This window comes from Pteropus medius, unplaced genomic scaffold (assembly GCF_902729225.1).
Source record: "Pteropus medius unplaced genomic scaffold, Ma_sr-lr_union100, whole genome shotgun sequence".
NCBI lineage: Eukaryota > Metazoa > Chordata > Mammalia > Chiroptera > Pteropodidae > Pteropus > Pteropus medius.
This window is the reverse complement of record NW_024340699.1, coordinates 10,752,943-10,768,992: the sequence shown is the minus strand read 5'-3', so window position 1 is coordinate 10,768,992 and position 16,050 is coordinate 10,752,943. Positions and strand designations below refer to the sequence as shown.

At 46.8% G+C, this 16,050-nt stretch overlaps 1 protein-coding gene across 1 annotated transcript in view; it reads left to right on the top strand.

The window, feature by feature from the left end:
- The window catches only part of SH3PXD2B (SH3 and PX domains 2B), an 82,329-nt gene that overhangs the window by 35,574 nt on the left and 30,705 nt on the right, over window positions 1-16,050 (top strand). The window contains exons 3-5 of the mRNA XM_039876357.1: window positions 2,116-2,191; window positions 5,998-6,074; window positions 15,974-16,048. Coding sequence (XP_039732291.1) covers window positions 2,116-2,191; window positions 5,998-6,074; window positions 15,974-16,048 — 228 coding nt within the window. The remainder of the gene's footprint in view (window positions 1-2,115; window positions 2,192-5,997; window positions 6,075-15,973; window positions 16,049-16,050) is intronic.

Below are 16,050 nucleotides of genomic sequence, written 5' to 3'. Positions count from 1 at the left end.
TGTATTATGATAAAATTGTGTGTGTGGGAAGGCTTGTTAACTGTCAGCTGCCAAACAAATGTCAGTAGTAGTGACTCATTTAATGTCAGTAATGTGAGTGTTATCAATCAGGGGTCTTGGTAAACATCTCTTGTAGCTGCCCCCCCTCCCAAAAAAAATTCACTCAGTTGTATTCATTGCTTTAGTCAGTTTTTATTGAGTACCTGCTATGTACTGGTGTTTAAAAAGCTCCTGGATTTAAAAAAGGAAGCCTGACTTTTCCGGCGAGGCCCACTGTGGCCTCACCCGTTGCTGAATGATCTAGCATTTCCCCTTCGCCACACGGCACAGAGTGGGAGGGAATCCACAGCCTCCAAGGGCAACCTTTCAGGGTGCCGGCTGCGCTGAGGCTGACTCCCTACCCAGGGTACCACGTAAAACAGCACGGACCAGGCAGGAGCTCCAGCCTGCGTCAATGGCCCTGTATCCCGAACGCCAAGGAGCGATCCTGTTTGAGTGTCTTGGTGGCATCTCCGAGGTGGAAGATGCGATTGCAGAGAAAAGCCCATGGGCTTTGTCTCCGGCCCCACCCCGCGCTGCCTGCAGGCCCATGGCACGTCTCCTCACTTCTCTGGGCTTTGGTTTCCTGGATGGTAACGTCTTCCTTGAAGGAATACACTGAGGATTTAGCGAGAGAACGTGTCTGAAGAAGCCAGGTCATGCTCGGCATATACGCATGTTTCTCTTCTCATCTGCCTCAGGTCCTCTCCTCCCCAAATGCCTTCGCTGTCTCTCTGCTGATTCCTGCCAGGCTCTCTGAAGCTTCTTTCATTCTATCAGAGGGACACATCTTGAGTGCCAGGGTGGCTTTCTCCTTGAGGCGAAATGATGGGTGGGCTTTTCACATTCCAGCCATCGCTTCTGGAGGCTCAAGACGCCCTTACCCTCTGTTTGAATTCTGGGCCCATGGACCAGTCGAGATGGGTTAGGATATTCCCTTTGAAATAGTGTCGATATACAATAAGGATTTATTTCTCACTCTGGTTACACGTCCATCAAGGATTGTGTGGACTCTGGACCCTCACTCCCGGACCGTCACTGGCAGAGAAGCCACTGTTCGGAGTGTGGCCGGTCACCATGGCAGGCGGAAATGGAGAGGGGTGAATCACACACCAGTCATAACTCTTCTTACCCTGGGTGACGTGGGTCTCCTCTGTTCACATTTAATTGGCCACATCCACTTCAAGGGTGAGGGGAGGTTCTAATCGACCACTTGCTCAGGAGAAGACCCAGAAATCCAGTGACAGCATAATGACTCCACAGCCCAGCTTTTAATCCATAAAGTGACTGTGCAGGTTGCTATCATTATGGCCAACTTCCAGATGAGGGCCAAGCTGTGTCATCTCCCCAAGACCACAAGGAGCGGATCTCTGTGGTTTCGTATATGAAATCAGATATTTCACACTCATTCCTTAAAAGGTCAGAGAGGCGTTTATTGCACTGCTAAAGGTGTTTCTTTTGCGTGTCCTGTCCCCGTTGCCCCTCTGTCCCACGGCAGCCCACACCCACCTCTCACGGTGCTTCCTACACCGCCCTGCAATGGTCAGTTATCTTTTCGGTCTCCTCTCTAAACTGGGAGTCTCTGTGCCATGCTCTTATATACTTTATGTCATGTCCCAGCACAGAGCCCGGCACAGAGCTGTCTGTCAATCCAAGCTAGGGATTTCATAGCGGGGCAGGGGACTGTGATGCTCTCAGAGGCATAGACCCAACCAGATTGATTGCGTCTCAGTGGTTTGTTCCTGGACACAACCTGGCAACTTTTGGAAAACAGAATGATCTCCCTTGGGGGGGGGCATTAGTCACATTTCAGGTCCTGTGGCTGGAGACCCCTAGGAAAACTGAGAATGGTCTCTCCCTGCTCCAAGCCTTCACAGATCTGGCAGCTGTGGACATAAAGAACTGTTTTCACGGAGATCCTAGGTCACACTGACATTGCCTTCCCAATTAGATGGGGTTTCTGAAAAGCTGAACGAAAGTGAGCTTCTGGATATCCAATCACGTATTTCACATAATTCTTTTAAATGTCAGAGACGCATTTATCGTATTTTTTTTGGTATTCTCTCCCCATCGCAGATGCAGATGTTGGACAAATTTCCCATGGAAGGGGGACAGAAGGACCCCAAACAGCGGATCATTCCCTTCCTGCCAGGTAGGTGAGACCCGTGCTCTGAGATGGGGCCTGTGGGGTGTGTCCAGTGTGGCTCCTGGCTCTCTTGGCTTGTCCTCCTGGCGGCATTGTCCCAATGCCCAGAATCTCAGTCATCTATAAAAATGAGTGGCTAAGAGTATGTGCCTTAGGGTACATGCCACACCATTATTTACTGGCTTAGGCAAGACACTTCACCTCTGGGAGCTGCAGTTTCTCCTACCTCTACAATGGGAATAATTGGCACTCATAAAGTTTTGTAATGAGCGGCGTCTGTTATTACGGCTTTAGTTTTCTGTTGTTGTATAACAAATCGCCACCAGTTTAGTGGCTTAAAACAGCACCCGTTGTCTCACAATTCTGTTGGTTAGAAGTCCAGGCGGACTCAGCTGGGTGCTCTGCTTAGGCTGAGGTCAAGGTCTCGGCCAGGTTGGCATCTTATCTGGAGGATCTGAGGAGGAATCTACTCCCAGCCTTACTCAGGTTGTTGGCAGAATTCAGTTCCTTGCTGCTCTAGAACCGAGAAGCCTGTTTTCCTTGCCGGCCGTCAGCTGGGGCTTCCAGAGGCTGCCTGCATTCTTCCTCATGCGGCCCTTCCATCTTTGGGCTGACAATGAGGCACCGAATCTTCTTTCTGCTTCAGATGTCTTCTGCCACCAGTTGGAGAAAGCTATCTGCTTTGAAGGGCTCGTGTGATTATGCTGTACCCACCTGGCTAATGCAGGATAATCTTCCTCTCTTAAAGTCAACCATGGCATATAACGTAACAGAATCCCAGTAGTGCCATGACACCTTAGTCACAGGCTCTGGGGATTAGGTGGGACATCTCTGAGGGGGCCTGCCTGCCTTCTGACCACAGCTACCAAGCACTTTCTGAGTGCCAGGCGCCACTCCAGGCACCATGGAGGAGATAATGCAGTAATGGTTAGTCCTTGTTCTCGGGGCATTCTGTGTCCCCTTCCCAATGCCCCACACCCCATTTTTTTTCCTTACCAATGGAGTAGCATCAAGGCTTCAGCTCAAAAAGTGGGCTACCCAAACCAGTATCAGGGCCTCAAGTAATAGCCGCTAACACTGATTAGCTGTCTGCTGCGGGCCAGTCACGGGGCTAAGTGCTTTCCATCCATTTCCTCATCCAGTCCCCCGATGACCCTGCAGGGTGGACATTAATTCCTGTGCTCATTTCACAGATGCAGAAATCGAGCTCAGAGAAATTATAATCACTTGCACAAATGGCAGAGCTGGGATTGAGGCACAGCTATGGCTGGCCCCAAAATTCATGCCTGCAGTCAGGCAGCCTGGGTTCGAATCCCAGCGCCCCCACTTATCTACTCTCTTGTCGTGGGTGGAGTGTCTCAGCACGCTGACTTTTATTTCTTCATTTGTAAATTGGAGATAATAATGGTGCTTAAATGATAGAGTTCAGTAAGTACCTGGCACAGAACTAGCAGCAATCAAGCACTTACTGTTATGTTTTATGTACAGATAATCAACAGATCGACAATCACTCTAAATCACAAGTATTTAGAGCTCGACAGGCTCTTCAGATCTTTTTCATTCTGCAGAGAAGGGGGCTGGCCCAGTGATGGGGGAGACGCCTCAGGTCACACGGGAGCCCAGTCTCCCCTCCCCCACTCCGGGCTTCTGCCGTCGGCACGTGAGTGGGCTCTTCCAGATGGTGGCATTGTCGAATGGGTCTAGAGACAGCGTAGAAATGTTTGCACGGCCTCCATCCACTGGGAGGATCATTTGCCTAAAAAAAAGCTAATGTTTTCAGTTCTTTAGCGAGGAAAGTGTACAGTCGCAATGGAATATTTTTTCCTATTGGAGAAAAACCGGAGTGCCAGCTGCCAGCAGCCAGATGTCACTTCTCCAGAGCATGTGCTTGGGAGTCAGACCCAGTCCTGTGACCTCAAGCGGATGACATCCACCCCGCCCTCCCCCCTGAGCCTCAGTTTCCACAGCTATAAAATGGGACATGACCCCTGCTTCACAAGCTTCTCTCCCTGGCACACAGTAGGTTCTCACAACGGCAGAAGCAGAGTCCCATGACATTCCTTTGGAATCTCTTGGTATTGCATGTCTTGGAGTCGTACTTAAATGGTCAGTCTGGATATTCAAGTTGAACTGGGCTCTAAATGTAGGTTTTTCTTAAGGAAAAGAAAGGCAGTGAGTTAGAACCCTCCCTTTCTACTGGATGAAAGGCTAAACCAGCTGTGGAAAACTTCCCGGGCCGCGGAGGCCCTTGAGCCGACCCTCTCCCAAGCCCCCGGACGCTTTCATGGTTACGTAATCCTTTTCCACCCACAAATGCATGAAAATGCTGTCCTCAGGATCTCAGTCCCAATTTCCCTGCTCAGGGCACCCCCATGAAGCTTGGAGAGGTCCCGCTGGGTCCCAGGACTCCCAGAGCACCTTCTCAGTCTCTCTTAGCTTTTCCTCAAGGCCAAGGGCAGGGACCCGCGGGAGGAATACCCCCTCTCCCAGGGGCCACTTTGCTGCCAAGACTGCCACGTCAGCAGAACAACAGCAAGTCTCCTGTTAGCACAAAGGCAGGGGGAAGGGAGAGCCTCCCTGTGCAATTTTCCACCCCAGCAAGAGCTGGGGAAGCCAACTTGGCAGAGGATGTGGCTTGAAAATTAAAAATTACAGTTTGGCCTCCCTCCACTGTGGAAAACAAAAGCCTGCTCGTTCCCACCAAGGGCTGTTCCTTCCACTGAGCACTCTTTCCACCCCAGGCAGGCTGACCAGCCGGCGAGGGATGGCTGCAGGCTCGCACGCCCTCCTTTCCCATAACTCACACTTCATATCCGGCGCAGACAAGGGGGCTGCTGCCCCATCCGCCTGTCACCTGGGAGGCACCAGCCACGGATGTGCTGAGCACATGGTCCTGCCCCATGGCCTGTGGATAAGTGACAAATTAGCCAGTAGTAGAGAGACAAGGCTCAAGACACCAAGCTGGGGGTTAAGAAGAGACATGTGCCCTTCATTGCAGAGTATAATGTGGCATCATCTAACTTGTGTAAAACACAAAGTCATTAACCCGTTGCAAGCACCTAGGACTAAGCCTTGTGTTGGGTATGTCATGGAGATTGCTGTGAAGGGGTAGGGGCTGCTCTCCCGTTTTACAGAGAGACAGGAGACAGGCCGTGAGAAATAAATGCACTTCCCAAGGCACAGTCAGTAAGAGGCAACCCTCAGAATGGCCCAGGGCCTCGCTGAAGACAGGAACTCTTAACCTGTTCGAAGTGAGTATGAGTTTCCCAAAAAGCATGGTGGATGAGGTTGGATGCGGAGCATATTCCAGGCAGAGGGAAAGGCACAGGATCATGAGAGAGCGTGGAGCATTTTGAGAACAAAAGACTAGAATAGAAGGTATAAGAGGAAAAGAGGAGGAAAGGAGACTGAACTGTTAGATTAGGACATATCGTGAGTGTCCCCTATTCTGCCCAGCCAGCCTGAGAATCCTAGAGTTGGCTGGGGGACCTCAGATCGTCAGGTCTCCCCTTCCTTCTTCATCGGTGGGAGCCCCTTCCTTCCACAGACTGGTTCCAGCCTCCCTTAACTCATTGAAACGTATCCATGGATCCCACTTCCTCCAGCCCTTGCGCTAGAGCTGTGAGCAGGGCTTTGGAGGACCATGCATGAGGTCATTCAGGCCCTATAGACATTCGACAGGAAATATCGATAGCAGCCAGGAATTTGGGTACCACTCAGGCGTACCAGCTACATCCACATCACACCCTCCAGCTTCCCGAGAGCTTGTCACTGCTTTCTGACAATGCTGTGTGCACTGTCATTTTCTGCAGGCAAAATCCTCTTCCGAAGAAGCCACATCCGGGACGTGGCCGTCAAACGCCTGATACCAATTGATGAATACTGTAAGGTAAGTCTGAAAAATGCCAGCACCTCCCAGTGTCTCATGTCTGCCCTGTGGGTAGGTTTTTCTTCCTTTTCTTTTTCTGGCTACAAGGTGCTCATTGTGAAAAATCTGTACAGTTGAAAGAAATATAAAGAAATTAGAAAAAATAATCACCAATAATCCTTCAGCTCAGGAGCAATAGTTATGAAGGTTTTTACATCTTTCTTTCCTCTCTGCATGCGTTTCTTTATGGTGTCGAGGCCATCCCATCTGTGTTCTTTTTGTTGCTCTTTCTCTTATTTATTGTCATGTAAGAATTTCCCCACGCTATTACAAAAATCTTTTCGAGACTATTTTTAATGGCTGCATAGTATTCCACCGCGCGTGCATCACCCAAAAATTATTCATCCAGCCCCTGTTGTTGGACAGAGCGGTGGTCTTCCAATCTCGTGACTGTTTTAAACAACGAGGGGCCTGCCTTTTGGTTCTACTATGTTTGCGTCGAGGCCGTGCTAGAGAACGAAGCATATTTTTTTAGTTTGTTTAGCTTCCCTTATCTTTAGTATTTATTTTTGTAACTTAAAATTACTAGCGGTTCTGAGGGAGAAGGGTAGGAATAGCAAGAAATGCCCTAAAAATGGAGCAATGAGTGCTTTCTTCCCCTTAGATCAGGAACGAAGCAAGTGTATTTGCTTGTCACTTCCGTTCTGCATTTGAAGTTCTAGCCTGGATAAGCAGGCAAGAAAATGGAATGGAAGGCACACAGCTTTGGAAAGTAGGAAGTAAAACTGCCTTGATTCGCAGATGACGTGATTCCATTGTACTAAATCATAAGGGCATCTCCCAGGAAACCTACCAGAACTAATAAACGAGTTTAGTAAGATCACAGAGTACAAGATCAATGTACAAAAATCAATTGTATTTCCCTATACACTAGTAAGAGACAACCCAGAAGTAAAATTAAGAAAATAATTCTATACACAGTAGCATTAAAAAGGATCAAATACTTAGAAATAAATTAGTAAAAGAAGTGTAAGGTTTGTACTCTGAAACTGTAGAACATCACTGGGAGAAATGAAAAAGAAGCCCTTAATTAATGAAGAGACTTTCTGTTCTCGTGGAATGGAAGACTCAATAGTGTTAAAATGGCATTTCTCCCCTAATTGATCTACAGAGTCAGTACAATCTTTGTCAAAATCCTAGTAGGCTTTTTTTTTTTTTTTTGGTAGAAATTAACAAATTGATCCTAAAGTGTGTGGGGAAATGCAAGGTTCCCAAAATAGCCAAAACAATTTTGAAAAAGAACAAAATTTCAGGGTTCGTGCTACCCAGTTTCAAAACTTCCTACAAAGCTACAGTAATTAAGACAGTGTGTACTAGCATAAGGATCGACATACAGGTCAGTGGAGCAGACCTGAGAGTCTAGAAATAAATTCTTACAAATCTGTAGGCATTTGGTTTTCAACAAGCTACCAAGAAATTCAAAAGGAAAGGATAATCTTTTTAACGAACGTAACACAATGTGGATTAATAGAACATCCATATGCAAAAAAAAATTTTTTTAAGGTGGACCCTTACTGCACACCATGCACAAAAAAATCAACTCAAAGTGGATCATAAACCTAAACATAAGAGCTAAAATATAAAACTTCTAGAAGAGAACATAGGAGAAAATCATGACATTCGTTAGGCAAAGAGTTCTTAGATATGGCAGACACTCAGAGAAAAATTGATAAATTTGACTTCAATAAACTTAGAAACTTCTGTACTTTGACACTATGCAGAAAATGAAAAGACATTCCACAGATTAGGAGAAAATATTCGTAAATCATGTATCTGATAAAGAACTTATATGGAGACTGTCTAAAGAACTCTTAGAACTTAGTATTAAAGAGATAGCCCAGCTTAAACATAGATAAGATTTCAATAGAAATTTCCCCCAGGAAGATATACAGTGGTTCATAAGCACATGGAAAGGGGATTCAGCATCATTAATCGTGAGGGCGATGCCAAATAACACCGTGACGAGATGCCTGTTCAGCCACTAGAACAGCTGTGACCAGCAAGACAGGACCGAGAGTCAGTGAAGATGTGAAGAAACTGGAGTCCTCATTCCGATGTGCTGGGAAGCTACTTTGGAAAATAGGTCGGCAGTTTCTTCAAAAAGGACATTGATTACATGACCATTCTTAGGTATGTACTCAAGAGAATTGAAAACTTATGCCCACACAAAGATATGGATGCACATGTTCATAACAGTATTAATTCATAATAGTCCCAAATGGGAAGCACTCCGAATGTCCATCAGGCAAATAGATGACATGTGCAATAGTCATACAATAGACTATTATTCGATGATAAAATGCAGTGAAATACTGATAAATGTTGCAATGTGGATGAATCTCAAAAACATGCTGCTACATGAAAGAAGCAGATGCAAAAGACTATAATATTGTATGATTCCATTCATATGAAATGTGCAGAAAAGGCAAATTTATAGAAATAGAAAACAGATCAGCGGTTTTCTGGGCCTGGAGGCAGTGGAAGTGGGGATTAGGTGGGGGGGAAATTTTTGGGGTGATGGAAAAGTTCTAAAACTAGACAGTGGTGATGGTTGCACAACTCTGTTACTGATTAAATATCATTGAATTGTATTCTTATAACAGGTGAATTTATGGTACATAAATTATACTTCAGTGAATCTAAAATTTAAAGGGCAGGCAGGTCTACAGCCACGCCACCCCGAACAAGCCATCTCATCTCGGAAGCTAAGCAGGGTCGGGCCTAGTTAGTACTTGGATGGGAGACCACCTAGGAAGACCAGGTGCTGTAGGCATATAGATAGATAGATAGATAGATAGATAGATAGATAGATAGATAGATAGATAGATAGATAGCAGGAAGTGTGGGGACATCATGGAAGAGCATAAAATCACTACTGATCGAGCAGATCCTCTTTGCCAGACATGACCTCATCTCATCTCCCCAGTAACCTTGGGAAGTGGGTTTTATCATTCCCGTTGTGTAGATGAGGAAATGGAGGCCCAGTGGAGTTACTCGCAGTGACAATATTGGCGGTTTGAGAGTTGAACCCAGGCCTTTTCAGCCTCAGCACTCACATGTCACTCATGGCCTCTCTAAGAAAGTGAAAATTCAAGAGGCTGAAATAGTCGAGCACGTATTTCATAGAGGTAGGTACACTCAGGCACAAAGACTCTACTCCTGTCACCAGCTCTGAGAGGAAAGTGCCGATCTTCTCCTCTTTGTCCCTTTCCAGACCTCTAAAGCCTAAAATTCCTTTGTCTCAAGTCCTTTTGGCAACAACTTTGAACTCTCAGGGTCACCTTGACCAGCTAGGAAGTTCCAGCTGACATCTCCCCCAGAAACTGTTGTCTCTCAGCCCGAAATGTGCTGTCCTGCTTCTTCCCAGCCCACCCATCTTTTTTCCAGAGTCAAAAGTTCCTCACGCCCAGGGCTTGACAAGCTCTTGGACACTTGCTTTGGGGACAGGGGAGGGAGGACATTAATGCCGAAGCCATACGGGATAACAGCAACTGCCTGCATCTGGCCGATGCTGGGAACCATACAAAGATCATGAATTCGCCCGGATTAAGAAACTGGGGAAGAAACTGCTTATGTTCTATGAGCCACATGGAAGTTACAGCCCCTGGCTATGGATGCAGCGTAAGAAGCAGAGTGGATATTTTGGGATTTTGGTTTGGGCCAAGTTTCCTGGGCTTGGCTTCAAGGGAACTAACTGCCCTCCTGGAAGGAGATGAAACTATCCCTTTTGTCACAAGGTCTGCGAAGTCTTTTGCAGACTGCCTGGGCTTTCCGTAGCATTTGGTATTTGTTAATGTCATTGTTGTAAACTGACTTAAGCCAATTCGACCTGTCACTATGAGCTTTATTTTAATAGAAATTGGTGGTCTCCAACAGGTAAAGATAGACAAGGGCTGTAGATATCCCGAAACCTAGCTGCCAGGTGTGCATTACAATGTATACTTCTGCTCTATCAGATCTATCATAAAGTTACAGTAATTAACGTAGTATGGCGTTGGCACAAGGAAAGAGAAACCATTGGAACAACTTAGGGAAACCAGAAAAAATCCCGTATGTATTTGGATACTTTGCTACTGACAAAGGCAGCTTTGCAGATCATTGCGGAAAGGTTGGATTCCTTAGTAAATTGGGATCCGCGTTTGAAAAAACAAAAAAGAACTAACTTCTACCTCACACCACACATGTAATTATTTCCAAGGAAATTAAAGACCTAAATCTAAGAGGCAATAAAAAGGTTTAGAAGATAAAAATAGGATGAGGTCTTTATAATCTCTAGAAATAGAGGGATTTCCAAAGATGAAAAAAATGCCAACCATGAAAGGATTTGATTCGACTACATTAAATTTAAGCACTTCAATTTGTCAGAAAGCACAAAGGAAACAAGACTGGGCCAAATCCTGCCCCACCCACAGGCATTTATTATTGAGCAGCTCCCTAAAAGGCCTCTCAAGTGGTTCTGTAAGCTCACTGAAATACCAGCTGTCCGTTTGACACCACTTTGCATGAAAGTTGCCTTGAGACAAGATGCAAGGATGTCCTAGTGGCCGGATCAGCTAATCCTAACTGTGATCTGACAGTAAAATCCTCAAGAAGAGGCAGAATCCAGAGGATTCAGAATCCTAGACCTGGCCCCATTCTGAGGGATGTTCAATGCTGGGCTCGCCCAGTTCCATTCATGCAAGGGCCAGAGTGTCAGAGAATTTCTAGAACCCCACACGTCTCGCCGGTTAAGGTAATTGTTTCTAACAACTGTTAGCGCTAGGGCATAAAGGCTATGGTATGGGTATGGGAGATGAAGGCAGCTCAAGCCCCGAAATAGACTTTTCTGAAGTAGGGACTTGTGATTAGTCTTTTACTTGCTAAAGTGAGGGGACTTCAGATATCAACCATCCATCGTTAAGGTGTAGCTTTCAAGTAAACTATAGGCAATATAACAGAGTTTCCCAGACTCCAGTCACTTGACACCCCCCTTCAAGATTTTTACCCATGCACCCACTACCTGTATTATTATTATTTTTCTTTAAATGAACTTACTTTTTGAACTTCTTAGAAAAATGTAGAGGAAATTTTATAGCAACCATAATATACAACTGGTATCAGGTGCCATAAATGTTTATAAATCCAGCCACACTGTGGCCTGCCTGCCCGAGGCTCCGCAGAGCCTGGTCCCGTGCATGGGAAGCGAGTTAGAGAAGTGTTTTCTTCGAGGAATTTTAGTTTCAGGTCTTATGTTTAAGCCTTTAATCCATTTTGAGTTGACTTTTGCATACAGTGTAAATAAGGATCCCGTTTTATTCTTCCGCCCGTGGATATCCAGTTTTCCCAGCACCTCTTGTCGAAGAGACTGTCCTTACACCATTGTATCTTCTTGGTGCCTTTTTTGAAGATCAGTTGACTGTATGCATGAATTTATTTCCACTCTCTTGGCGATGCTTTTTTGAACATGATATCAAGAGTGCATGTAACAAAATAATAAAAAGCTAGTAGGACTACGTCAAACTCAAAAGTTCCTGCTCAGCATAGGAAACAATCAACAGAGTGAAAAGTCAACCTATGGGAGAAAATATTTGCAAACCATATCTCTGATAAGGAGTTAATCTCTAAAATATATAAGGAAGTCCTCCTATATCTCGATAGCAAAGAAACTAATAACCCAATTAAAAAGTGAGCTAAAGACTTGAGTAGACATTTCACCAAAAAAGATACATAAATGACTAACAGGTACATATAGCTCAACATTAAAATGTTCAGTGTCATTGATCATCAGGAAAATGTAAATCAAAAGCACACTAGGATATAACCTCGCACCTGTTAGGATAGCTATTATTTTTTTTAAAAAAAAAACATAACAAATGTTGGTGGAGAAATAGGAACCCTCATACACTGCTGCTGGGACTGCAAATTGGTACAGCCACTAGAAAACAGTATGGAGGTTCCTCAAAAAATTAAAAATATGACGCAACAGTCCCACTTCAGGGTATTTATCCAAAAGAATTGAAATCGGAATCTCAGAAACTAGCACTCACGTGTTAATTGCAGCCCTATTCACTGTAGCTAAGATGAGGAAACAACCTAAACGGGTATGTGCATAGAGCAAAATACTATTCAGCCTCTTTAAAGAAGGAAATTCTGTCCTATGTGACAATGGGGATGAATCTTGAGGACATTGTGCTAAGGGAAGTAAGCCAGTCACAGAAAAACAAATACTGTGTGATTCCGCTTGTGTAAGGGGTCTAAAATAGTCAGATTCGTAGCATCAGAGAGTGAAATAAAATGGTGGGTCCTGGGGTTTGAGGGGCGGGGAATGGGGAATCACTAACCAACCGTGTGAATCAGTCAAACGAGATGCATAAACTCTGGCGGTGTGCCGTACAGCAGCCGACAGTGCTGAACCGAGCACTTAAAAATGTGTGAAGAGGGTAACTCTCATGTTAAGTGTTCTTACCCCAATAGAATAAAGTTTCAAACATATAAAGAGAGAGAAGTGTGAGCTCTCTAAGGCATGCTTTCTTTTGAAGTTAAAGAGGATCGAAAGAGCACTGAGGAGCCACGAGCTTTCTCTGTGGCCCGAGCATCGTTACTTAGCGTAATCATCCCACTGACTCAAGAATCACCTCACTATTGTACTCGCTACTGTACAGAAAGCCATGGGGTTAACTTAATGTTTACCAAGCAGCTGGCAATATGCTAGAAACTTACAGCCACTCTCTCACTTATTCCGTAGTACAACCCTCCAGGACGGGTGTTAGTTCTTTCCAGGTTACAGATGAGCAAACCGAGGCCCAGGGGGGTGATGGATGTGACCCCAGCCAGAATCAGGAGCTGGATCTGTCTGACCTTTTATCTTGACCCTCGGCAAGCAGGACTCGCTTGCTCCACCTCTCCCCTCGTTCCTGCATCGACCACAAGACCAGGATTCTATCCAGGACAAAACTGAACTTTCCTGGAACTGTGGTTCTTTGTCGTTACTGACCAAACACAAGACAAGTCAGGAATATTTCGGAAGTGGAATTATTTCTCTGCCCCGGGTCATGTTTTTACTGTTAGCCTGTCCTTTCAAATGAAAGGGGCAAACATCAAAGCATTTAGTGCTGCCTTTTATTAGAGCTTGGCTTTATTTTATGGTTTCGGGGTTTGCTTTGGCTTTTACTTCCTAGGAATTGCTCAAAACCGAAAGAGAACTTGGCATCGTTGGGAGGTTTCCTTGGGCCTCACGGGTCCATTTGGGGCCTCTGCCCATTTCAGCAAGCAGCACCCTGCGAGGCCCCCTCTCGGCAGAGACCCTGGCCACTGCAGGGCCCACCCAGCTCTCCCCAAACAGGGCCATGTGGCCACATTCAGGCCCCTTCCTCACATCGCTTGTGCAGTGAATGCTCTGGACCAGGCGTCAGGGTCCTCAAGCACTGTCTAGGCATGGGGCAGAGGTGCAGGAGGCACAGCCACATACCGCTGTCCCCTGCGGATTTGGGGCGGAGGAGCTGGAGTCCGCCAGTCCTGGGCTCTGAAGTCTAAGTCACTTCACCGGAGCCCATTCTCCCATCTCTGAAATGGGTCAGCCCTCCCAGGGTACATGAAGCTGTGCAGACGACTGCACTTTGGGGGCCATCAAGTGCTGAGCCACCATGAGGGATGTGGTTACTGCAGTCTGGAGCGAGCCACAAGATTTCTGCCCACGAAGCAGGCGGAACACTCCACAGTCCAGCATATAATCAGCTCCTTCATTATGTGGTTCCAGCTGCAAGAGCTGCAGGATTTCAAAGGAAAGAGAGACCCACAGGGCGCCCGGCACAGCCACTCGTCTTGGACAGGAGAATGCATACTTGCTGCTCCAAACCAGAGGGAGAAGGGGCTCAGAAATGGGAGGCAGGAAGTGGCTGCTGTCTCCCTCGTGGGCTCTCTGCCTCGGGCCTAGAAAGGCTTGGTCTCTGGGGATTTGCTACTGAGCAGAAGTTATGTCCAGGTTAGTAAAGAAATCAATGAGCTACAAATACTAGGTCAGCATCCTTCACCCCCGAAGGAGAGAGAGTAAACAGTGGTTAGGGAAGGCACCCTATTAAAACACGTGCACTCACCTCACGGGTTTTTCCACTTTAGGTCTGGGGCAGGTCACACCTGGGGGTAGGGGGTGGCTTAGAGTCAGCAACCCAAGTGACCATCGATTGGTGAATGAACTAATCCATACAATCGAATATATTCAGCCTTGAAAAGGAAGGAAATTCTGACACATGCTGCAGCGTGGATGAACCTAGAGCACATTATGCTGAGTGAAATAAGCTGTTCACCGAAAGAGGAATCCGTGTGATTCCGCTGACACAAGGTCCCCAGAGGAGTCACCTTTACTCAGACAGAGTGGCGGTCACCAGGGGCTGGGGGTGGCGGGGAATGGGGAGTCGTCGTTTCATGGGGACAGAGTTGCAACATGAAATGAGTCGTGGAGATGGGTGGCGGGTGGCGGTGACTGCACAACCGTGGGAATGCGCTTCCCGCCACTGAACTGCATACCGAAACATGGTTAAGAGGGTAAATTTTAGGTTATGTGTATTTTACCACAACTAAAAAAATTTTTTTAACTTGAAAAATAAATGACGTAGGCTCAAGACACCCCTGGTCCCCCGTAGAAGATGCCACATAGGAGACCCCCATCCCTCTCTCCCCCATAGCCCAGTAACAGCGTGGGACATCACTTTGCAGGGAAGGGAGGAGTGCTTTTAGGGGCTCGTCATACAGAAAATACAAGGCACGTCTTTTCCACCCCAGACTCACTCAGCGTGACAGGCAGGCTCACGAGAGGCACCAGGGAGCTGAGGCCTTCTGTGGAGAGAGCAGGATCTTGCCTCACTCCAGAGCCTCTGCTGGGGGGAGACACAGCTGGCAGAGTCACCTGTACGTGTGCCCGGGCACTGTCCCTGCACAGAAGTCTGTAATGACGTGTGTGTGTGAAACCGCTTTACTGGACTCGGATCTGTGTCCTGAGGACCTGGGCCAGAGGGGGCTGAAGTAAATGTTTGTTAAAATAAGCTATTTATTTATGATAGAGCTGTGTCTTAGTTTCGGATCCTTTCATGATCAGACGTACCCTGTACTCTCCCCTGTTTGGCACGGACACCAGTGCAGTGCTGGGCGTAAGGAAGATGTCCACCGACTCATTGAATGAATACCTATTGGTAGATAAACCAGCCTCAAAGGCCTGGTCCCACTCTGTGCCCCGCACCTCCCACCCTCCTCCTCCTCCTCCTCCTCCTCCTCCTTATGGCAGTTGAGGCTCCTTTAACTGATGAGCCGAGGTGGCAAATTAACATGGCCTTGGGTAGTGGGAGGTCCCGGATATTTCCGCCTCATTCACCTGGGAACTTCCGACCTCTATCGAAATCATGAAACAGTCCCTCCACTTCAACACCCAGATCCACGCGTTAGGACGCACAGGAAGGCACGTCGAAAGCAGCGTGCATCTTCCTTGGGAGGCAGCTGTTCAAATGAAGCCTGATACTTCTATGCAGTAGACACCCAAGATCCAGTATAGGTGGTAGAGAAGGGTAGTGACATAGCATGAAATTCACAATTTATCATTTTGTCTAAGTATGTATGTGTATTATTTGTCCAAACATGTCTGCGGTATATATGTGTATATACGTACACTGTGTGTGCGCACGCACACACGCACGCACGCGGTCCCCACACCAGCATCGGCAGCATCACCAGGAAATGTGGAGATCTGGGGGTGGGGCCCAGCAATCTGTGCTTTAACAGACCTCTCCCCAGTGCCTCAGGATCCTGCTGCCAGGCCGAGTTGGAGGACCCCTGGCTTATGGCAGTGGGGACACCCCTTTTCCTTCTTTTGACTCACCCGTTCTCTTCTCCAGGCCCTGATCCAGCTGCCCCCCTATATCTCTCAGTGTGATGAGGTGCTGCAGTTCTTTGAGACAAGACCTGAGGACCT